This window comes from Protomyctophum parallelum, assembly GCF_964188405.1.
Source record: "Protomyctophum parallelum genome assembly, chromosome: 14".
Taxonomy (NCBI): domain Eukaryota; kingdom Metazoa; phylum Chordata; class Actinopteri; order Myctophiformes; family Myctophidae; genus Protomyctophum; species Protomyctophum parallelum.
The window spans coordinates 21,555,728-21,579,531 of NC_139709.1; the positions used below are offsets into that span (position 1 = coordinate 21,555,728).

At 42.5% G+C, this 23,804-nt stretch overlaps 2 protein-coding genes across 4 annotated transcripts in view; one reads left to right on the forward strand and one right to left on the reverse strand.

Moving 5' to 3' along the window:
* The window catches only part of LOC310870883 (3',5'-cyclic-AMP phosphodiesterase 4C-like), a 287,386-nt gene that overhangs the window by 48,701 nt on the left and 214,881 nt on the right, over positions 1 to 23,804 (reverse strand). The gene's annotated exons all lie outside the window — the stretch shown is intronic.
* On the forward strand, positions 132 to 22,983 carry LOC310870882 (importin-13-like). Of its 3 annotated transcripts, none has more exons than XM_083782238.1 (23): positions 132 to 204; positions 746 to 916; positions 1,474 to 1,599; positions 1,873 to 2,346; positions 2,513 to 2,682; positions 3,268 to 3,408; positions 3,920 to 4,061; positions 4,288 to 4,454; positions 5,107 to 5,227; positions 6,336 to 6,483; positions 7,045 to 7,226; positions 14,700 to 14,726; positions 15,071 to 15,205; positions 15,881 to 16,027; positions 18,722 to 18,802; positions 18,905 to 19,042; positions 19,384 to 19,480; positions 19,566 to 19,618; positions 19,730 to 19,796; positions 20,084 to 20,142; positions 20,369 to 20,458; positions 20,784 to 20,965; positions 21,515 to 22,983. In XM_083782238.1, the coding sequence occupies exons 2-23, from the start codon at positions 851 to 853 to the stop codon at positions 21,609 to 21,611; spliced, it is 2,910 nt and encodes a 969-aa protein (XP_083638364.1). In that variant the 5' UTR covers positions 132 to 204; positions 746 to 850; the 3' UTR covers positions 21,612 to 22,983. The 3 variants fall into 3 exon arrangements, 2 of the variants coding, with proteins under 2 accessions (XP_083638364.1, XP_083638363.1); XM_083782237.1 differs by having other exon boundaries at positions 183 to 614; XR_014570276.1 differs by lacking the exons at positions 19,384 to 19,480; positions 20,369 to 20,458; positions 20,784 to 20,965; positions 21,515 to 22,983 and having other exon boundaries at positions 183 to 614; positions 19,539 to 19,618.

Consider the following 23,804-nt stretch of genomic DNA (forward strand, 5'->3'; position numbering starts at 1 on the left):
GGCTGGCTGGCTGGCACACATTTAAACCCCATTCGTAGCTCTGTGACTCTGTCGCACGACGGTGATGTCGCGCATCGAACATAGCAGACCTCCAAGCCCACATCGGGTCGTGGATGCTACGCGTTGTGGGCTTGTAGGTCGGCTATTTTCGGGCTAAAGGCAGGCAGTCTACTCGACTCGACTCAAGGACAGCGGATTCATGCTGTTAGTACGCTGGCTAGGATAGGCTACATGAATCTGTGGGAATATTCTGCAATCTGCATATTCACCTCATCGCTGTGTTGTTATCTTTAAAAAAATATATAGGCCTATATTTAAACATATTTATTTGACTATATCCCCCCATGTAGTTGTGTCGTGAGGTAAGGGCGGCTGGGATAGAGGGGATATGGAGACACCCCCTCAGCTGTCAGTGCGTCAGAGAGGGTCGCAGCTGTCAGGCGCGCCGCGTATTGGAACGCTGTTTGAGCTTTCGGCCATAGAAAGAAAGTAGGCTAGTCGAACTTGTTTTCGTTTAGCTACTTTCAGAGAGGTTCCATCGTTGACGCAGCGGGTGGTCTTTACTCAGTGATGTAGTTATCGACGATACAGACAGGTTAAGTCCCTATTAAGAGGTCAGTGTTTCACAGCTGTTTCTTCAAGTTTGCGCGCATGTGCCCTGCATGTAGCAGGATGGTTAACCAAATGATTGCCTCGTCATTGTTGTGACTATATTGAATGTTTTTGACAACGTTTTCTCTAATAGGTTCCCAAACATCAGACAGCAGGTGCCTTGACAACCAAAACAGCCCAGCATCTCTCAAGCTTGAATTATAGCCTATAGCCTAATTACTGGGTCTGTTTTACTGAAATGGACCCAGCCAGTCCAGAACAAAGCCCAGCTGAGTTGGAGATAAATGTGGAAAACGTGGAGTCGGTGAGTTCAAGTTGTCAACGTAAGGAAATCAAAGGCACTGTAATTAATGCATTTTCCATTACAGCAATTAAGTGTCTTACCAAACCTTATCATTCACAATATTCCACTTCTACATATTGACCCATAGATACCCATATACCCATACATACTGCTGCAAACTTTGATTCAATTATGGAAATAACTACCAAAACAAAAGTGGCATGATTAACAAAATACAAGTTAAACTACTGTATATATTGTAATTTAACATGGTTTTGCAGGCATTAGCACCTCTTGTAACATGACACCAGTTACAACAAGGCATGCTGTCCTAATAATAACTATTGCCTTGTGCTTTGGATTTGTTGCCATGGACAACACATATTCTTTACTCCTTTCTTTCAAATGGCCATCGACCACCTCTGCACGTGGGCAATTCTTTGTACAGTTGTCAAAGTATCAGTAGCCTAATCCTTGCTTAAAGTAACGCATGCTGTTACGTACCGTATATGTTATGACATTTTGTACTCTGCGAACAATGAATTCACTGGCTCTCCTCATCTCCTCCTGTTCTCCAGGCTCTCAACCAGCTGTATTATGACCCGCTTATGGACCATAAGAATCTGGCCCAGAAGTGGCTAAGCCAGGCCCAGGCCTCCGCACAGGCATGGCAGTTCTGTTGGGTCCTGCTCAGCCCCGGCAAGGTATGGACCTTTGGCTCTATATTGGACACAGCAGTGGTTATTTTTTCACGTCACATATTTTGGACACAGCAGTGGTTATTTGTGCACGTCACGTCATGGGGGCCCGGCCCCATACAAGATTTGTGTTGTTAAAATGTTTAAAAAAGATTAAACTATATAAATAAAGGTCAACTAAACAAATACAAGGACAACTGATGAATAGTCAACACAATGTTATTATAGCCATGTCATGCAATAGTCATAACATCTCCTTTAACCAATGTCATGAACCAGCTCCCAGAGGTTCAGTTCTTTGGCGCCAGCACCCTTCACATCAAGATCTCCCGTCACTGGAATGACCTCTCCACCGACCAGCATCAGAGCCTGAGGCTGCAGCTCCTCTCCCACATCTCCCACTTTTCCTCGGGGCCCAAGATGGTGCTTACCAGGCTGTGTGTGGCCCTGTCCTCCTTGGCCCTTAACCTGATTCCCCAGGCCTGGTCCCAGCCTGTGGCAGACATGGTGAGGGTGTTTCAGCCGGATGAGGCCGGTTCAGATGGTGTTGGTGGGTCTCCCGGGGCAGAAGACAGGCCCCGCAGCCACCGCCTGGCACTGCTGGAGCTCCTCACCGTGCTGCCAGAGGAGTTCCAGAGCAGCCGGCTGGCTCAGGTCCGCCGTGCCCAGCTAAGGGAGGCCTTGGCTGGGGAGTGGGTGGTGGTGAGTCCTGTGCTGCGCCTGCTGCTGCAGGAACAGGACTCCTCCACACAGGTGAAGAAATGAGCATGTGAATGCTTTGGAGAATTATATTTGCCTCTGAGATGTATAGTTGAGTAGCAGCATAAAGTATCTGAAATGGAAACATGCAAGTTAAGTACAGTAAAAGTACCTCAGAATTGTACCTAAGAACTTGGTTGCTTTCCCCCACTGCACACAGGTGAAGGAGAGGGTGTTGCGTTGTCTCTCCAGCTGGGTGGGCGTGGACGTGCCTCTGAGTGAGACCCAGGCTCTGCTTCAGGACTGTTTCACTGCACTGTCGGACCCGGAGCTCTTTGACACGGCTGTGGAGACCATAGTGAATGTTATCTCGCAGCCTGACTGCCAGAGGTGAGAGATGTGTTCTCACGCAGACCTACTGTACCTGAGTGTTAATTTCCCTCTGAGGGTGTGGAATGGAACCAAATGGACCCTAATGGTTTAGTTTAGAGTCTGGCAATTAGAAGGTCACCTCCCGGTCTGCCATGGACTATGTGTCGAAGTGTCCCTGAACAAGACACTCACTCAACCGCTAACCTCCTATCAGCTGGGTGAAGCTGAAACTGAATTGTACACCCAGTCTGCTATTTCTGGAATCCTATGTCATCTTGGTCAAGTGTGGTATTTTTCGGGTTGCTTGGTGCAGATGGTCGTCATGATCAGTGTGTGTCATTATGCGTGCGCGCGCGTGTGTGTGTGTGGCAAATAATGTTTTTAAACGTAGCTTCTCGATTGTCAGATTAATCGAAAAAGTAATCGCTAAGAAAATAATCGATAGTTGCAGCTCTAGTAGGCAGGTGCACCGACGCTGTTGTCAACCTCATACACCTCAACACCCCTGGTGTTCCTTGTGTGTGTGTGTGTGTGTGTGTGTGTGTGTGTGTGTGTGTGTGTGTGTGTGTGTGTGTGTGTGTGTGTGTGTGTGTGTGCGCGCAGGTACACTGATGCTCTGGTCAGCCTCATACCCCTGGTGTTGAGTCTTCATGAGCGGCTGAAGTCAGCAGCTCAGGATGGGGACATGGAGACGTCACATGGCATCTGTCGCATCGCTGTTGCTCTGGGGGAAACACACTCCAGGTACACACACACACCCACACACTTGCGCATGCATGCATGCATACATGCACATTATAAACTCATGGCTGTCTCGTCTGGTAACCTGAATGTCGCCAGTTTGTCGCCCAGTACACCTAGTCATGTGTCGAGGTGTACCTGTGCTATACACTTAACCCATAACTGCACATTAATGACATTTCCCCATTGCTCCTAATAGTTAATAGTTAAAAAAAATGTGTGCGAAATGTAATGTGAGAAATGATTAAATGTGATTATTGTTCTAAAGCATTATGATTATTTATGAGTTCGCTTTAATTATACAGTGATATAAGCATATTATAATGCCTTATGCATTATAGACATGGGATAGCCTGGGATCCAGCCTGATCCCAGGCTAGACATGGGATGCATAGCAAGTGTTACTCTTTCTTTCTTTCTTTCTTTCTTTCTTTCTTTCTTTCTTTCTTTCTTTCTTTCTTTCTTTCTTTCTTTCTTTCTTTCACTGATTTTCTGGGGTTTCTGCATGTGACAGGGTTTTACTGGATCAGGTGGAGCACTGGCAGAGCTACCTGTCGCTGGTCAACATGATCCTGTCCTGTACGGGCATCCCCGGGCACTACCCAGTCAACGAGACCACCAGCTCGCTCACTCTCACCTTCTGGTACACTCTGCAGGTAGAGAAGGCCAATCTTAAACAGTCTTGGTTGTTTTGATGACTTTCTGCTACTTAATCCTCCTGAACTATTTACATATAACATTCATTCAGTATTTGATCATTTGTACAGTGTGTGTTTATGTTTGTAGAACAAATGTATTTGTCGGAAGAAAAATAAATGCAGACATCAACATCACTCAGTTTGTTTGTGTTGTTTGTGTCATTGTCCCCCCCTGCGTGCTCAGGATGACATCTTGTCCTTTGAGGAGGACAAGCAGGCGGTGTACCTGCAGGTCTACAGACCTGTCTACTTCCAGTTGGTGGACGTGCTGCTCCATAAGTCTCACTATCCGTCCCAGGAGGAGTACACTTCCTGGTCCTCTGACGACAAGGAGCACTTCAGGATCTACAGGTACCACCTGGAGAGTGGCAAAGAAACCACATTAACACATTTTGGACTGAAGTTTTCTTAAAAAACTATGTTTCTGTGTCACTGGTGCTCAACCTTTTTCATGTCAAGGACCCACATAATTATCTGTATTTGGCCGCCGACCCCCATCAGAAAATATGTTGTTCCAGGAACCCCCCCAGAAGCAAAGATTTGAGTTAAAAACGTTCACTGTGAAAGAATAAATATTCAAAGATTTGCGCCACATTTTCAGGATTTTTCAAAAATACCAGACCTACAAGCTCGTAGCGCGGCATTGGTGTGGCGCTATGAGCTTGTAGATCTGCTATCTTTGAATAGCTAAAGTATAACATAATGCTATAAACACGAAATATGAATCCATCCGTCTTTAGTTGTTAAATGACTCAAAATAAATTGAAAAGATAACTTGTTCAACATCATTGGAATGAGTCTTTCTGTTCAGCTGGTTGAGGGCTCTAACCTGTCTACTGAACCTTTTAATCTCTGATTCAAACATGCAACATGCAACTAGAATGTAAGTCCTTTTGTAAAATAGCATCAGACATAAATCCCACACAACTTCCAAAATGGCAAATGAATGATGCATCCTCGACATGTAGAAAGAGCGTGTTTCCTTTGTGTCTTGGCATGACAGAGTGGACATCTCCGACACTCTGATGTATGTGTATGAGATGCTGGGCGCGGAGCTTCTCAGTAACCTCTACGACAGGCTGGGCAGACTGCTGATGGATCCAGAACACTCAGCCACATGGCAGGTACGGTATACATGGATAGCCTCACGCAACTGAAATAGTTTGGTATCGAATATTCAGTGGGCTTCTAACAATTAGACTTTTGTGTTGCTTTTACCGAAGTAGTATTCAATGTGCAGGGTTGATATTTACATATTACTTAATATGACTTATTATTTAATTCCTAATACATTATCCTAACTAATGTAAAAAATCCTTTCCCTATATCTACAGTACGTTCTATTTAAACCCATTTAGACCTGTTGTAACATTATACGTTGTCGCCGTGCGACAACGCAAGCATATTTACGTGAGCGTGGTCCCGTGAATTTGTTGCGCGCATGCTCGTTACGTGCACACGCCCGCGACTCACCAGACCTGGATTCTGTTTGGCTTTTTTTTTTACGCTTGCGTTGCTGTGCCCCTCTTGAGCAGACCTGGAGGAGACATGTGTTGATCCAGGCAACACGTTCCTCGCTTCACGTTTGCAAGGCCCTTTATACCTTTCAATCCGGGAGCTACCTCTGTGTCTCATTAGTTGTTGCTATACAATTAGCAAAACTCATACATCCAAACAGAAAAGTCCTATCTGATTGTATTAAACAATGTTAAACGACGTCAAACTCACTTTGTCACTCACTTTGCCACTCGATTTGCCATTGACTTTAGGGATGTGCATACCCTCTATTCAATTCAATTCAAAGGACCTTTATTGGCATGAGAAAACATACGTTTAAATTGCCAAAGCAAAAGTGTAACAAAACTATCAAGATAAAACAATCTATGTATAAATAAATATTCAATATAAATAGGAACAATATAAAGGTGTAAACAGAGCTGTGTTACATTAACACTTTGAGTAATACTATACTAGTATTTATATACTAGGCTTTATACTTTTGAAAGTTGACAGAAGTATTTCAATGTTTTTGCATTCACTTAGTATAAAACACATTTGCGACAAGTATCCAGAAATGTATTCAAATGTCTTTCTATGTACCAAGGTCATTTGCTGTAAACAGTGTAGGGTGTACACACAATGATTTGTATTCCTTAAGGTGGTTGTATTCCATCTCTCTCTCTCTCTCTCTCTCTCTCTCTCTCTTTCTCTCTCTTAATGGTCTCTCTCTAGGACACAGAGGCATTGTTATTTGGCTTCCAGTCGATAGCAGAGACCATAGACATCAACTACTCTGATGTCATTCCTGGCCTCATTGGCTTAATACCAAGAATCAACATCAGCAACATCATGCTGGCTGACACAGTCATGTACACCATAGGTGTGTATGTACATGTTCACAGTCATGTACACCATAGGCCGTGGCTACATACATACTGTACTATTTCTAGACATATGCCGGAGACAACGTGTACACATACTATACACACTGCAGCAATGTATTTACTATCTACTATTTACTATCTACTGGAAACAAGGGACATGGGTCTATCTATAGATATCTACTGTACACCAGGGATACATACTCACTGTAGTGTATCTTTATCTATTATACACAATGGCAATGGTTACTTAATCTAGTGTATATATACACATACCGTAATGTACTGTTTGTACTCTTTCATTGAGTCCTTGCAGAGTTGACCATCCTCCCTTATGTTGTTGCCCTTCTTTGTTCATCTTTCTGTCTATCACATAATTGTCTCTTTCATTGTCGTCTCTTTGTTTCTTTTATTATTTTGTTGTCTTTCTGTTTCTTTATTTCATAATTATTTTCTTCTCTGTCTCCCTATTTCTGCCTACCCTTCATCTCTCTCCCACTCATTCTCTGTTTCACACAAGCTCTTGTTCTGCTGTCTCTTGTTGCACCGTGTGTATGCAGGCTCTCTAGCCGAGTGGCTGGCTGACCATCCAGTGATGCTGGGCAGTGTGCTTCCCATGGTGCTGCAGGGCCTGGTGAAGGCAGAGCTGTCAGTGTCCAGTGTGTCCACGCTGAAGAGAATCTGCAGGGAGTGTCGCTATGACCTCGGCCCCTTCCTGCCTGACATCATGGCTGTGTCACAGGTATAGTACTAGGCCACTGCTTCGCAACCTTTTCAGACGTGACCCCCCCAAATAATAATAATAATAATAATAATAATAATAATAATAATAATAATATGAAATTATTTGGAATGTAGGAATTGAGGCATTACCTTTAATTTGACTCGGTTCGACAGATACATATCGTGAAAATATATCTGCAAGTTCACAACGCCTCATGTTGCGAGGTGATATTTATTTGTCAATTTGGCCAAACAGTTTTTATAGTATAGTTTATATACTGTAGTATACTGCAGTAATTCGTTTTTAGGTATCAAAAAGGTCTTTTTACAGTTGACAATTTAGGCAATAAGACGTTCTTAATCCAGAGGGATTTACAGTTTATGTGTTCAAGAGCACAGAGTGCACCATCCAGATGTACTTGTTCAAGAGAAGATTAACTCCTATACGCTAATCACAGCCTCAGCTGAGAAGAACAGTACAAATTCTACCATCAGAGGTGTTGGTTTTCTTCTGTCACCAAGAGCACTGAAAGCATGCCACAACATCATAAAACACACCGAACGGATAATAGCCATGACTCTCGTTGGCAACCCAGAGACAACTATTATTGGTTGCTACAGTCCAACAAACGAGGACAGGAATGAGCCAGATGTTGTCAGTTTCTACAAGGATCTGTCCTGTGTTGTCTCAGCCGTCCCAGCACACAACCTGCTAATCATTGGAGGAGATTTCAATGCACAGCTTGGACCAGAAAAGGCACCCTTCACCTTCCATAAAGCAAGCAACAAAAACGGCAGACACCTGTCAGACTTTCTGGATCAATTCAATCTCATAGCCGCTAACACCAAGTTTCAGAACCGCCTAGGCAGGTTGTTTACGCATCGATACCCAACTGGACATCTTGCACAACTCGACTATGTTCTGTTCAGAAAGAAGTGGCAAAACAGTCTGAAGAACTGCAGAGCTTACACATCATTCGATAGTGTGGGATCTGACCACAAGATTGTCTCCTGTAGGTGCCAAATCAGCTACAGGCAGACTAAAGTCCCATTACAGGACCCGATGAAAAAGGTGGACTGGAAGAGGGTTGCCGCAGACGCCACTCTCTGTCACACTTACACAGTGGCAGTCCACAACAGGTACTCCTCGCTCTTAGAAGAGATGGAGGACAAAACAGACTTAAGTGCCAGATATGAACTTTTAGCTGCAGCAACTAAAGAAACAGCTTTGAAATCTCTCCCGAAGAAGCAAAAGAGTACCCAGTCCACCTCTGACAGCCCTAACGTTACCAAGGCAAGAACAGCACTGAAGAAAGCCTCAGAGACCCATCGGACACGTCCTACCAGAGGTTCACAAGCAGGACTGAAGGCAGCCAAATCTGCTCTTGATGTTGCCTATACCAGAACACTTGAGGATCACATCAAGATTAAAACAGCTGAACTGGAAAGGGCACACGAGGAGAAGAGGCACTCTGCTGCCTGGGAAGTTCTCAGGGAACTGACCAATAAGAAGTCCTCCCCTGTCATTAAGATCAGAGGTAAAACCACAGAACACCTGGTATGATCACTTCAGTAAACTCCTTGGTAACCCTGATCAGCAGCCAGTCGACCTAAGTGCTCCATTCTACAACCTAAAGGTTTCTAACAAACTCCCTATCAGAACTGACCCCTTTTCCATGGATGAACTGCAGACCATCATCAAAGGAATCGGCAAGTCAAAGACCCCTGGACCTGACGGTATTCCTGCCATCATATGGAAACATGAACTATTTCATGAAGAGCTCCTCATGTTCTGCAACGAAACACGCAAGGGCAACAAACCCACTACCTTCTCCATATCTAGCCTCATACCGTTACCCAAGAAAGGCGACCTCCAGCAGCCTGGGAACTACAGAGGTATATGCTTGTCAGCCATTGCTTCCAAAATCTTCAACTCTCTTCTGCTTAACCGCATTACACCTCATGTTGACCCAGTTCTCTGTAGGAACCAAAATGGTTTCCGTAAGAAAATATCAACTCTACCACAGATCCTTGCTTTAAGGAGAATCATCGAAGAACACTGGGTATCAAAGAAGAAAGCTTCCATCATTTTTGTAGATTTTTGCAAAGCATTCGATAGCGTGAACAGGAAAGCTATGATGCATATACTGCTCAACTATGGAATACCAGAAGTAACGGTGAAAGCAATAGCAGTGATGTATGAGAACCCTGTCTGCTTTGTGCAGAGCATTGATGGACCAACAAAGGAATTCGAGACAACCACAGGCATCCTTCAGGGTGACACACTCGCTCCTTTTCTCTTTGTCATTGTCGTTGACTACGTCCTTAATAATAATAATAATAATAATAAACTTTATTTATATAGCACCTTTCATACATAAATGTAGCTCAAAGTGCTTTACAGAGCAGAAAAGATAATAAAAACAAAAGCAAAACAAAACAGCATTAAAACAGGCATGCAGTTAAAACAATAGGACAGTAGCGCAGTGTCAAATCAGGAGAAGGCAGTGGTACAAAGATAAGAACAGATAAAGCAAGGCAACGACATTAAAAGAAACAAGCAGTAATAAAATACAGTGAGGACATGAATAATAAAAAATAAAAGATCACTTAAAAGCAATGTTGTAGAGGTGGGTCTTGAGCTGAGCTTTAAAAATGTCTACAGAGGCTGCCTGACGTATTTTTCTTCCCCGTATTTTTTTGTTGCTATTTTTTTAGGCAAAGCGAGCAGGCCAGCAGTGGAAGACCTTAGGGGCCGGTTTGGGACATATTTAGGCAGGCAGTCATGTAGGTAGGAAGGTGCGAGACCATTGAGAGCTTTATAGACAAGTAAAATAATTTTAAAATCAATCCTAAAAACAACCGGAAGCCAGTGCAGTGATGCCAAAACTGGAGTAATATGTTCTCTCATCTTAGTTCTAGTTAAAACTCTAGCTGCTGCATTTTGGACAAGTTGTAATCTGTCAGTTGTTTTTTTAGGCAGTCCTGAAAAGAGTGCATTGCAGTAGTCAAGCCGAGAAAAAACAAAGGCGTGGATTAGCGTTTTTGCATCATCCAAGGACAAATAGGCTCTGATTCGTGCAATATTTCTAAGGTGAAAAAAGGCAATCTTGGTAACATGATTAATGTGTGAATTAAAATTAAATTCAGAATCAATAATAACCCCCAGGTTCTTTACTGTACTGTTACTTTCTACAGTCAGGTTGCCAAGTCAGCTTATTATTGATTCTTTCTGCTCGCTAGAACCGATTATGAGAACTTCTGTCTTATCCTCATTTAGCTTGAGAAAGTTCTCACTCATCCAACATTTGATGCTAGACAGACAGGTCAACAGCGGGTCTAAAGCACAGGGATCATCTGGGGCCACAGAGAGATATAGTTGGGTATCATCAGCATAGAAATGAAAATTGACTCCGTGATTGGTAATGAGTTCGCCCAATGGCAGTATGTACAAGGAGAAAAGCAGAGGACCAAGAATCGAGCCCTGTGGAATACCAGAACTGATGTCGTGTTTGTCTGAGTCAAACTCGGCTAGATTGACAAAGTAACTTCTGTTTGATAGGTAGGAGGTGAACCAGGACAGGGCCGTACCAGACAGGCCTATCCAGTGCTCCAAACGCTGTATTAAAATTGAATGATCAATCATGTCAAATGCAGCCGTTAAGTCTAGAAGTAAGAGAACGGATATTGTCAGCAGACACCCTAAGATCATTCATTACTATAGTGCTGTTTCTGTGCTGTGACCTTTCCTAAAGCCAGATTGGAATTTGTTGTGCACATTATTGTTCTGTAGAAATACATCCAATTGATGAGAGATGCATTTTTCTATAACCTTGCCCAGAAAGGGTAGATTTGAAATGGGTCGATAGTTACCCAAAACAGAGGGATCAAGATTGTGTTTCTTGAGTAGGGGCCTAACTACGGCAGTCTTCAGTGAGTCTGGGAAGACGCCTGATTGTAGAGAGCTGTTTACAATTTTAAGGATATCTCCAATCACACTGTCTAAGACCTCTTTGAGAAAGGTGGTGGGAATTGTATCCAATGAACAGGAGGATGATGTCATCTGTGATATGGTTTTGCGGAGTTCGTCTTCATCAATTGCGCAGAACGATAATAGGCTCCCCCTGGAGAGATCTACCCTGGGACCATTAGCTGCTGTTTGAAGGTTTGCGCTAGCAGCAGCACCATTCATAATATCAGCTCTAATGTTAAAGATTTTGTTATCAAAAAAGCATGCAAACTCATTGCCCTTAGGCAAGCGATGGATACCATCTCCTCCAGAGGTCTCACAATAGGCAGAAGATCTGGTCGTCAAAGTCAGAAGTGGCTGACCGACCTTGACTATGCGGATGACATCGCACTGTTTGCTGAACACATAAACTCTGCTCAAGAGCTTTTAACATCACTAGAAGTGTCAGCAGCCAAAGTTGGCCTATTGCTCAATGCCAAAAAGACAGAATGCCTGCTTCTGAATGAAGACTCTGTTCACCCAACCATCCGCTCCATGGACGGCAGTGACATCAAAGAAACTGAGGATTTCAAATATCTTGGATCATACGTAGTCAGTAGCAGAAAGGACTTCCTGACAAGGAAAGGGCAGGCCTGGAGTGCTTGTAATAAGCTACATCTTATATGGCAGTCAGACATCTCAAGAGCTACCAAGATCAACCTGTTCAAAACCTGTGTGGAAAGTATCCTTCTCTATGGTGCCGAAACATGGACAATGAATAAGGAGTTTCGGGATCGTCTTGACGGAACATACACAAGACTCCTCATGCCTGTCCAGAACCTCTCATGGAAGGACCATCCCACAAAAGCTCAGATTTATGGAGGCACCCCCCCCATCTCAGTTGTGGTGGCAGAAAGAAGACTCCGCTTTGCTGGACACTGCCACAGAGCAAAAGACCAGGTCATTTCGGATATTCTTCTGTGGAGACTACCCTGCCCATCAAGAGGAACACGACCTCTCACTTTTCCAGATCTGAGTTCTGAGTAGGGACACAGGACTGACTGTGAATGAACTTGGTGTGGCAATGAGCAACAGAGACCAGTGGAAGCAGCTTGTGTCGCAGATCTCGAGGGCACTCGAAGGATGATGGGATGATTACAGTAAGCAAGGAATATAATAAGGTAATACATAAAATGCATATATAAATATTAATCTAGGATCATATGTAAACCAAGAACCGATCAGTCTAAACAGTAATATTAAAAACATCAAATAATCAGTACATTAAAAGTATACGCACTATAGGATGCCAGGTCCACAAATGACCTGGCATCTGTCTACGTAACATCCCATCTAAATTACATTTTAGCCTTTGCATATTCCTGCAAGGTCGTCAAGGCTAGGGCAAGTGCTGTCACTTCACTGTCATCCCCAAAATTATGTGGGCCCCCTGGGGGTCCCGACCATGTCCCAAAACAACATGTTGACAACCACTGCAGTAGGCCTGTCACAGTTATTACAGAATCAATCAATTATTCGAGATAATCATAGTTGTTTTTGCATAATCGTTTCCATGTTTTACTAAGCCTAAAAGCCAAATAGAAATGTAATTGGGTTCCAAAGTTCAATGCCAAAAACACAATTGTTACGAAACGGTTCAAGTCTAGGGGTTTTACTGCCCGTAACATGTATGAAAGAACAACACGGCTCATAAAAGAGTATTTGGTTTAATACTCAATTCAGAATAAGTTACAAAGTGGCTTAGTGCATGACAAAATGATGGACAGAATGGCTCTGTGAGCCCAGAATTATGGAATGACTTACATGACTGATGAACAAACGACACAACCTAACACACAGACAAATGGAACTACAACTAAACCTGACATGAAACACATAAGCAGTCGGCTGGAGGGAAGGCCACACGCTGGAGTGCTCCCACACCACACGCAGCAGTGTTCCCACCCCGAAGTCCAGACAGAGAGTGAGCTTTATAGTCCAGGAAGCAAGGCCTGAGCTGCCACAGGACCAATCCGAGGGCTGATCAGGCTCCAAGCCAGGCCCTCCTCAGGACGGCAACACATTAGGGACAACAATGCTCAGCACCTGCAGGGGACAGAAGCAACAACCAGTACCAGGCAACAGAATAGGCACTCCTCCTATAACCTATAGTACCTGCTAAACAAGCCTACTAATAACTATATATAGATATGATAGCATCAGCTCTATATATATTTATCATCATTAATCAAACATAATCAAAACAGCCAACAGCTGTCACACAATTAAATTGTCAATCGTAACTATTTGTCTGATAATTAATCGTAAAGTAAAATGTTATGACTGTGACAAATCCAGCGCAGCGAGACATGGAAGTCAGAAGGTTCATAGGGTAATATATTTCCCCGGACCCCCTTCATTGTCTCCACCAGGCCGAAGGCATGTGGGGAGAGTATGTTTTGCACTCCGTCCGTCCGTTTGTGTGTCCGTCCGTCCGTGTGTCCGTGAACAGCTAATCTCGGCCACCGTTAACCCGGTCGATGCCATATTTTGCACACACACTCCCTGGATGCCAACCATGAACCTCTGCCCCAAACTTTCCAGAACGGCCTGTTATAGCGCCACCAGGAGGCCGCTTTGTGCAAAACAGCCACCGTTAACCCGGTCGATGCCATATTTTGCACACACACTCCCTGGATGCCAACCATGAACCTCTGCCCCAAACTTTCCAGAACGGCCTGTTATAGCGCCACCAGGAGGCCGCTTTGTGCAAAACAAGTTTTTGCACAGTACACCTACAGATTTTGTCCAAACATCACGCAAATTGGTACACAGTCTCTCTAGAGCCATTCAACGAAACGGGTCTTTCAGATTTATCAGACTCCATCCTGATTGGTTAAGATTGGCTTCCAAAGTTCACAGGAGTGCTCAGTTTCAAACAAAATGCTGCAAATCATGAACACATCGTGTGATTTCCGTGAAATTGTGCACCCACATTCCCACTAGGCCGAGGACGAAATGCCACATGAACAATTTCAACTCAGCCTCAAGGTGGCGCTATAACTGGCCAAAAAGTGTTTTTACCTCTAACTGCACGGATCTGTGGATAACCTGGTGGAGACCTGTGCCCGGAAGGGCACTTTTTCTAGTTCATTCTCTAACAGTAATGCATTCTGCTCCTTTAAATCAGCTGTCTCTCACGTCAACTCCCTTCACTCTCATTCGCTACAAGCTATAACTCACTCATGACAATACTGTTCTGCTCTGGGGGTTGTTAATATCAGAGCTGTGTCTCGGTGCACAGGTAATCTGAGATATCACATTAGCAGAGCCACAACGCCATACTAAATGCAATAGCTTTGCAATAACTGGTTAATGGTCAATCTGAGCTGAAGAGTCTTAATGAAGCCTAATAGTCACAGATGCAAGAGACAACCCTGCCATCAAGCTGCAGGGTTTTAGCATGAAGTCTATCAGTGTGTTTTGTTTGTATTTGGTATACTGCAGTAAAAACACTGATACATGTTTGTTCTCTTTTCACAGGACGTACTGCTTAAAGACATTCATAAGGTCAGTGCTGTTCCAACTTGATCTGAATTCAGCTTTCAGAATTCAGCTTGTGATGTATCTCCTTGTATGTCTGTACAACATTGGTTTGTGTGTGTGTGTGTGTGTGTGTGTGTGTGTGTGTGTGTGTGTGTGTGTGTGTGTGTGTGTGTGTGTGTGTGTGTGTGTGTGTGTGTGTGTGTGTGTGTGTGTGTGTGTGTGCGTGCATGCGTGGGGCACATGCGCATGTGTGGGGTCGTTCTCATGTGTGTGTGTATGTGTGTGTGTCTGTGTCTGTTTCTGTGTGCGTGCGTCTGTGTGTGCGTGCGTGTGTTTGTTTGTGCGTGTGTACGTGCACACCTGTGCAGAGCAGCCAGTGCATGTGGCTCATGCAGGCTCTGGGTTTCCTACTGTCTGCCATGCCTGTGGAAGAGATTCTTAGCAGCCTCCACTCCCTCATCAGCCCTCATGTCCAGAGACTGGAAACACTGGCACTGGAACAGGTAAAACACACAGATAAACACTGGCACAGTACATGATGTGAGTGAATGATAAAATAGCATGGAATAGAGTAGACTGTAGGCTACAAGTGGGAATTTGCCTTTTGCTTGTTTGCTGTTATAATTAATAATCACTGCAGTGTGAAGTGAGCTCTGCTGTTGATGAGTTGATCTATCAAGTACATGACGTCATAGTCATTTATTTTGCCGTTGACTTGAATGGGAATTGGGGGTGGAATTAACATGCACACAAAGTCACTTGTTGGAGCGGTTAGCACTGCTCAAAAACAGGATAAAATGTATAATACTATTAATACATGTATGCAACAGAGGATCCTGTATATATTTCAGTAAATAATGGCGCTGTAATGAAAATGAGTAAGCTAGTAATTTTTGCACGAGTGGTTAGTAACTATGTTGTTGGTCGTGGTGTTGACGATTATATTGATGATGATGATGACGACGACGACGAAGATGATGGAGATAGGGATAATGGCGATGGCATAAGGAGAATGCTATTTATTAACCTTGAAGAACGAAGCATTTTTATTATTTTGGGTGCCTTTAAAAAAAATGCTATAATTTGTCCGAGCTGCTCCAGTGCTCCTACTGTGATGCACCGAACCTTGCTTGGTTACCTTCTCGTACTTGACCCTCTCTGTCTTCCTGTGTCTGCAGCCGAGCCCCAGCAGTAAGGTGTCTATCATCCATATTCTGGGCATGTTGTCCAGTCTCTTCACCACTCTAGACATCAACAGACAGACGGAGAGTTTTGAAGGACCTGGCCCCGCCCGAGCTACGCCTTCCCAGGTCACGCCCAACCCTGTAAGACAAAAGAAAAACAAGACAAAATAGATTTGCATTGTTTGGTCATTGCATTTTTAATTAGAAAGGATGTTATTTAACTCGCCTATAGTTCATTTTGAATGAGACCTGAGTTTCTTTTCTGTACGTGCGGAGAAGTCGAGGGGCAACAACACATTAAAGCAAGCGTATTTACATGGGTGTGGTCCCGTGAAATTGTCGCGTGTGTGCTCGTTTCGTGCACACGCCCGCGACTCACCAGACCTGGATTCTGTTTCGCTTTTTTAATGCTTAATGCGTATCGCGCCCCTCTTCATCACTGCCCGTTTGAAAGGACCTTTATGCAGTACACTTTGTTGTACAATGAATAGTCAAAATATCTGAGCTACAAGCTCACGACACGTCAGATCTTGAATACTATCTAAAATATCTGAAAATGTTTGAACTTCCTTGAGGTTTTGCTCAAATGAATGAACGAATGAATGAATGAATGAATGAATGCTTTATTTTCGGTCTTTGTTTTGCAAAAAATGTAAACACGCTTGTGTGGACTTACAACAAGAAAATCATCATCAGAAATGTACATATCGGGGGCACGGTGGCACAGTTGGTAGTGCTGTTGCCTCACAGCTAGAAGTTCCTGGGTTCGATTCCCACTCGGGGCGCTGTGGGTGCTGGCGGCGTGTTTCCTCCTCCGCGTCATCAGTGCCCATACCTGAGGCGGGGTTGGCGAAAGGGCGTTCCTGTGTGAAGTTTGCATGTTCTCCTCGTGTCCCCTAGGGTAGGTACCCTCACAAAAACCATGCAATAATCCTGGTCTCTAAACTGCCTCCCCCTGGCCAGCCAGAGGGTGTGTAGAGTCCAGGATCACATTAGATAATTGACACAGGGGTGAAAATGGGTTACAAAATCGTGGGATAAAAATTATTTAAAAAATAAAGAAATGTACATATCCAAGCAACTCACACACGAAATCCAAATTCAATGACCGAAAAAAGGAATAGGCCTTTTGCGTATAACCTTTACAATCATTAAAAAAATACATTTTGTTAAAAAACAAACTTAAAATATGCTGCAAGATAAAAGGAAAAAAAATGAAAGAAAGAAAATGTTTTACTCAAAACTGTACCCCTGAATTATTTTACTTTTCTAGGCTTTTTTTTTAATCTCCCCTGAGATGTACACAATTTCAACCCATCACTATAGCTATTCCATAATTTAACACCCAAAACAGTTTTTGCTTTTTTACGTGTTTTAAAAATGCATAACCCTCTTAAATGATACCTTCCTTCTAGTCTTAGTTCAAAAAGACGTTGAATGCAAGCTGGAAGGCCTTTACTGGGTTTTGAAGTGATCTCACTTAATTCAAAACTTTCCCTTTTTTGACGTAATTCTCCCTATAGAGCAGGGGTGCCCAAAAGGTAGATCATGATCTACCAGTAGATCACAAAGGCTGTGCAGGTAGATCACATGACATGGCCCTAAAAATATTAAAAAAGGAAAATAATAAAGGCATCTGCCACTTGAATTATGGTGACGTCATTGATTGACAGACATCAAATAGGTGCTGTCGGCTCAAACCCACAATGAAATACTTTGTTTTCAAGAGTGTTGCGCACAAACATTACATAAGTTATACAAAACAAAACGGTACCAATTACAATTTCCCCCGTCTATATCTCATTCCGAGTGTGTTTGTCTTATATGTAACACCAGCACTGCAATTCAAAAGCCCCTTCAGGTAAATTTTTAAACTATTTTCAGCAATGGGATAATTTTTTGGTGGGTAGATCTTGTTTTGCTGGTCATTTTTAAAGTAGCTCTCAAGTCAAAAAAGTGTGGGCACCCCTGCTATAGAGTGTGCTGACCATATAAGGAGCCTCCCTGTCCCCAGTGAACCGCAGGGGTAAAAAAACCCTTGTTTCGGCTTTGGTGGTGGGTGAGAAAGCCTTCATCCAATCAGGATAGAGATTGGATGAATCTCTATCCTGATCTCTATCCACTCTTCGTGCTGTTGGCCACTTGGCCTGTTGCGCGTCCCCCCACTGCGCGTGCATGTGCATATCTTGTTACCGGGGCGGACCGGGTTTTTTTTTTCAAATCACCCAAATCACTGAATGCTCCTTAAAGTACACCATAGCTACACAGCATTTACCTACTTACTTTATGTGCAGGACTTTATGAATAATAGATTTGTCGATTCAAGGTTTGTATTATTATTCTAAGCTCTTTTCTGTAATTTAATAATAGGATCTATATTTGTTTTATATACATCCCCCCAGGCCCAATTAGACATGCCCAAAATAGACGCCAGGTTGAAAGTGGTTGCAGTAGTACAACTGGGGCACATACTCTAGTCTAAATATGTCAAATTATGTCTCTGAATAAGACTGTGTCGCCCCAGCCTGGATCCATTATTTATATTACATGAATAAAACATTCTATGTCACTCACAACCATCTTTATTCTACTGCTTATACCGGTACATGGCTGCTGCATTATTGTACACAAAAGTAAGCTCAGCTGCCTCTAGCATTGGCCAGCTAAATAATGTGCTGCAGTCACACTCTTTTAAACACAGTCTCAATAACCAGTTTAGAGTTTATGAATAGACCTCTAAGTCTAAAGCATGGCATCAGTGATTTATTGCCTTTTTCAAGGAGCAGGTGAAACACTTGAATGTTCTGTTAAAGAAACAAGGCTTTTTGTTTTCAGGTGGTGATCGTGTTACAGGAAGTGTTCACACTGATAAACACCATCCTCAGCAAGTGGCTTGATGACTCAGACCTAGTGGAGGTAAGTCAGTCAGTCAGTCAGTCAGTCAGTCAGTCAGTCAGTCAGTCAGTCAGTCAGTCAGTCAGTCTGTCACACTTTCTCACAGTCCCTGTACCCCCACAGGCGGTGTGCGGGGTATTTGAGAAGTCTGTCCGGACCCTGCTACATGACTTTGGCCCCATGGTGGCGCAGCTGAGCCAGATGCTGGGACAGATCTACAGCGCTTTCCCACAAGCCTCGGCTCTGGATCTCGCACGCCAGGTGTGTCTCTGTAGTGCAGAGCCCACATTACTGTCTCTGCACACGGGAAAGAAAGAATCTAGGAGCCAGGGATTTCATTTCACAGTGTTTTCATAGTCCAATTTTCCTGCATCCTGAATTTATATATATGACATATTAGACCAGCGGTTCATGAGGTACTAAACCACTTAAACCCTATATTGTATTATTCTTTGTCGTGCGTCGCACAGCAAAAATAGCCACTCCACAGCTCCACTCTACAAGCTGACAAGATGTGAGCTTGTAGATCTGCTATTTTTGCTCTCTGACTCTTTGGGCATGGCGGTTGAAAGTGCTTAAAGTACAACTCTGTCTCGTTGTAGATGGTTCACATATTTTCGGGAGAAAAAGAACACCTCTCTTCCATTAAAGGCCTCACTGAACTGTTGACATCCACCACTCTCGCCATTTTTCAGCAAGGTAAACAATTATCATCCAATTAGATGAATTTTTTACCTTTTTGTTTTTGTTTGCAAAGCTGATGTTACTGACCTGTGATGTACAGGCCCAAGGGATCACCCTGATATTGCAGAATCGTTTATGCAGCTTCATGCTCAGGTTAGTTGAATTTCAGTACAGTATTTAATGTACACTGTAGGCTATATAGCATATATCTGTGTCAGACAGAAACATCTGGCTAATTTCTTTTTATATCCTTGATTGTTATAGATCCTGAAAAGGAAACCGGATTTGTACTTGTCTGAGCATTTGGATATTAAAGCATTGTTTTTTTGTGGTGAGTATCATGGCTGTCCTCCTCCACATTAAATGACATGATTATCAGTATACTTTGGGTAAAAACTAAAAACGTGATTGATTGCATTTTTCCTGAGCTAATTTAGCACCCAGAGCTAATACCTAGATATGGACCACCTACAAACCATCATGGGACCACAATAGAAATAATATTTATTGTGATTTCGATGTACACAAATATTATGTACAACAAAGCAAATGATAGACTTTTAGAAATCTTTGCATCTAGCCTTTCCGCTCTTACAAGCACATCTCTTTTTTATTCAGGGATTCTGTCATTCAAGTTTCCAGAGACGCCCACAGTCAAAGCAGCCAGTCTGTTCTTTGTAAGTCCTTAATATAAACATGCAGTGTTCAATTAAACAAGTCACTTTGATTCAGTGGTGTAAAGTATATTTACTCAAGCACCATACTTTAAGTATAATTTCAAGATACTTTCACTGTAATTAAGTATTTCAACTTCAATATTCTTTATACTTCTACTCCAAGACATCTATGAGAAAAATGCTGAAATCACATCAATCTGTTTGCTCTCTTCTCTATCCATGACAGACAGAGCTGTTGTCTCACTGTGCAAGTGTGCCCCCTGTTGGCGATGTACTGCAGAGGGATGGAAAGCTACTGATAGAGACTATTCTGGAGGTGAACTTGTCTCGACTTTACCTGATACAAAGACATGCTGCTTTTAACTCATGGGCTTTGTAGGGTAGCTGCATGGGCATCAGTCCTTCAGCAATGAGACATGTTCAAAACTGGGCTCTATTTATAAGGAATAAACACTGAATGGTGAACAACGAGAAGCAAATGCATTCAAGTAATATAAACTTAGAGTATATATATCGCTGTTGTCGTTCCTGCATCAATGTTGAATCCGGTTCCTCCGATTCCTCTGGTTTCCGGATCCCGACCCTAGAGTTCTGAATCTGACGGAAGCGTCTAATTGTTTCTCTCTGCCTTCCTTCTTCAGGCAGTGGGAGGTGGGGCTGCACGCAGCCTGACGGAGCACTACTCAGAGGTGCTGTACAGTCTGAACAGACACTGTCCGTCCCTGCTGTCGCAGTGGCTGAAGGAGAGCCTGCAGGCTCCTGGGTTCCCCTCCGTACAGGTGTCCATGGAGCAGAAGGATGCTTTCAGCCAGCAGCTGCTCAGGTAAACAAACACATCTCAACAGCCAACAGCAGCTGATTGGTCGAATTAAACCATTAAGATAATTATTTGAAAAATAAAAATTTACCCGGACCAATTCAAACCTCCAACGTTTGACTTATACAACCTCACCTTTTCACTTACACCACGAGGTTTTTCCACAATAATTATGTGTACAAGGTCATATTTTAAGTTGAAGGGAGAGGTGACACGTCAAAAGATGAAAATCCAGAGCAAACACCTCCCCCCTGACAGAATGACTGATACACCTACTGATGATCTGCGTTCATTAGATTATTGCTTAAACCCATCAGGTCGAACAATTTGATTCTGCTCCCATATTTAATATTTAAATGAGAGTAAACAGGATGGGGCCTTTTTTTGGCTTGCCAACATCACAAAAATGCAGACATCTTAAGCAATAATTTGGTACGAAGTAACATTCTATCAATATTTAATATTACAATATCAATTGTATCAATATATTACCACATTAGGGAACCGAGGTAAAACCCACTGACATATGTATTTTGTTTCATTTCTTTCCTTCAGGGAACAGGCAAACAAACGTCGTGTGAAGGAGATCGTGAAGGAGTTCTCCCAGCTCTGTCGAGGCCTCCAGGGTTCTGGATACTCCTCTGATTATTAGACTGACATCCAATGAACGTTAGAAAGGAATCAATAACCTGAATGCAGCCGCTTCCGTTTGGCACAACAACTGATGTTGTGCAAGTTGTACCATCGATTGAGCCCAATGTGTTGACCCATTTGTGGGCTGACGGCGATCCATCTCAGATTACTGTGACTTCAAACCATGATGTACACAATGTGGACACACTGAAGTGCTGCAGACAGAGCCTGTTTGAATTGAGTGTGTTTAAATATGACTGTGACCTGACTTTGCTGCCTTATTTTTATAATACAACTTAGTTTGGCAGTTTGATCGAAAACACACAGCGAGAATGTGAAACACCATGAGACTTGATGTCAAGTGAATGCCTTCATTGCTTTTCTTTTTTTTATTGTCTCTAATCGCGGACTCACAGGCAGTGGTACATAGTAGTAAGTAAGTACATTTACTTGTACTGATAACATTTTCTTTGAGTATCTGTGTACTTGACTTGAGTATTTGTATTTGGGATATTTATGACTTTCACTCCACTACACTTCAAAGATGAATATTGTACTTTTGAGGGGGAGAATAAAAAGGACTTTGACTTAATCCCCATTTAAAATACTGAAACTAGCAAATCTACAATATCACAACTTGTCAATGCAACACGTTGTGATCGAGCTTGTAGAAGTAGATCTGCTACTTTCGTTTCGGAAAACGTCAAAGTTTCAATATAACTGACATTAAAGGACCACTTCATCACTTTTCAACTTCTCTTCCTATAATTGGTCCTAACTAATGTTCATGATAAAATACCACAATTTTTTCCTACTCAGTCTGTGTCTCATAGGAAGGCTGTGGGCAGTTCAGAAACCCGTCCACCAGTGACATCATCGATGGTGAATCCAAGCTAATAGAAACGGCAGGCTTTCTATTCCTGAAAAGTTGCAATGCAAAAGTTAAAGCCATCGTTCTCACGATAATAAAAATCTAAATATATTTTAAAACAAATCTGGTTTAAAAAATATATCTGCCTAATGATGATATGATGTCACTGGTGGACGGGTGTCCAAACTGCCCAAAGCCCTCCTATGAGACACAGACTGAGTAGGAAAAAGATTGTGGTGTTTTATCATGAACATTAGTGAGGACCAATTATATGAAGAGATGTTGAAAAGTGGTGAAGTGGTCCTTTAAAGAGACATGTATTTTAAAAGTGACATGTATTTTAAATGATGACATGTATTTTAAAAGAAACATGTATTTTAAAAGCAAGTACTCCAGGTCTCCAGCTCTTTATCTCTCAAGTACAAATCTGACTAAGCATGAGCAATATTCAGTTGTTGTAGTTGAGTACCGGTAATATAATGTTTGACATTGGTGTTAATTCTGCAGTCTCTCTTGTGCCACTCACAAAACAACCTTGTCTAACAAACAAGCAACCTGCTGTCAATTATTCAATAGTTAATGTTCCTGTCAATATTCAACATTTATGAAATTACGTCTTTGTTGTATTTGTAGTCTACTCACCACGAGCCATGAACACCAATTATGACGTCTATAGTGAACCGTTGCCCCCTCCACTCCGGGCCATGAGTATTGATTCTATGTGGTAGGTCTACTAGGCCTATACTAAATTATATTGATCCCTGGAATATATCAACTGGGAATGGAAAGTCATCAGTCCTGGTGGTGACGCGAGGTTAATGGCCATTGGTGTAATTATGCATAAGCACCACACGGTGTCGCTGTACAGTCGTACTACAAATCAACCCGAATCCTTTCTGGGCTCCGTCTTTTGAGCTAATTTAGAACTTCCTGTCTGAGAGCTAGCTAATTTAAGACATCCGGTTGCCTTCAGAATAAAATAAGGTTATTTAATTAATAATTATTACATTACATTATTAGTATTATTATTACATTACAGTTATTGTAAAGACACACATTATGTTTCTGTGTAAAAATAAGTAATTAAATAACATCAAAAAGTTATCTAAATGGATAAATGCTATTCACTGGAGTGAATATTCTATTATATTCTAAAAACGACTTATAAATCCTAAAGCCTTGTTTATACTTCACTGTGCAACGGTCCTATGCTGGACAATAGCAGATATGCAAACTCACAGCACATCTCATTCAAGACACTGAACTTGCAGTCAGATCTGCCATTTTTGAACACACTATAAAGTTAACCATTTATCATGCTGCTCTACGTGGCACTGCATT

What these genes read in the sequence shown, in the direction of transcription:
- LOC310870882 (XM_083782238.1), top strand. Translation starts at nt 851, where the DNA reads ATGGACCCAGCCAGTCCAGAACAAAGCCCAGCTGAGTTGGAGATAAAT. An exon ending in AACACTCAGCCACATGGCAG is followed by an intron (nt 5,228 to 6,335) that starts GTACGGTATACA and finishes GTCTCTCTCTAG; the next exon opens with GACACAGAGGCATTGTTATT. An exon ending in TAAAGCATTGTTTTTTTGTG is followed by an intron (nt 19,797 to 20,083) that starts GTGAGTATCATG and finishes TTTTTTATTCAG; the next exon opens with GGATTCTGTCATTCAAGTTT.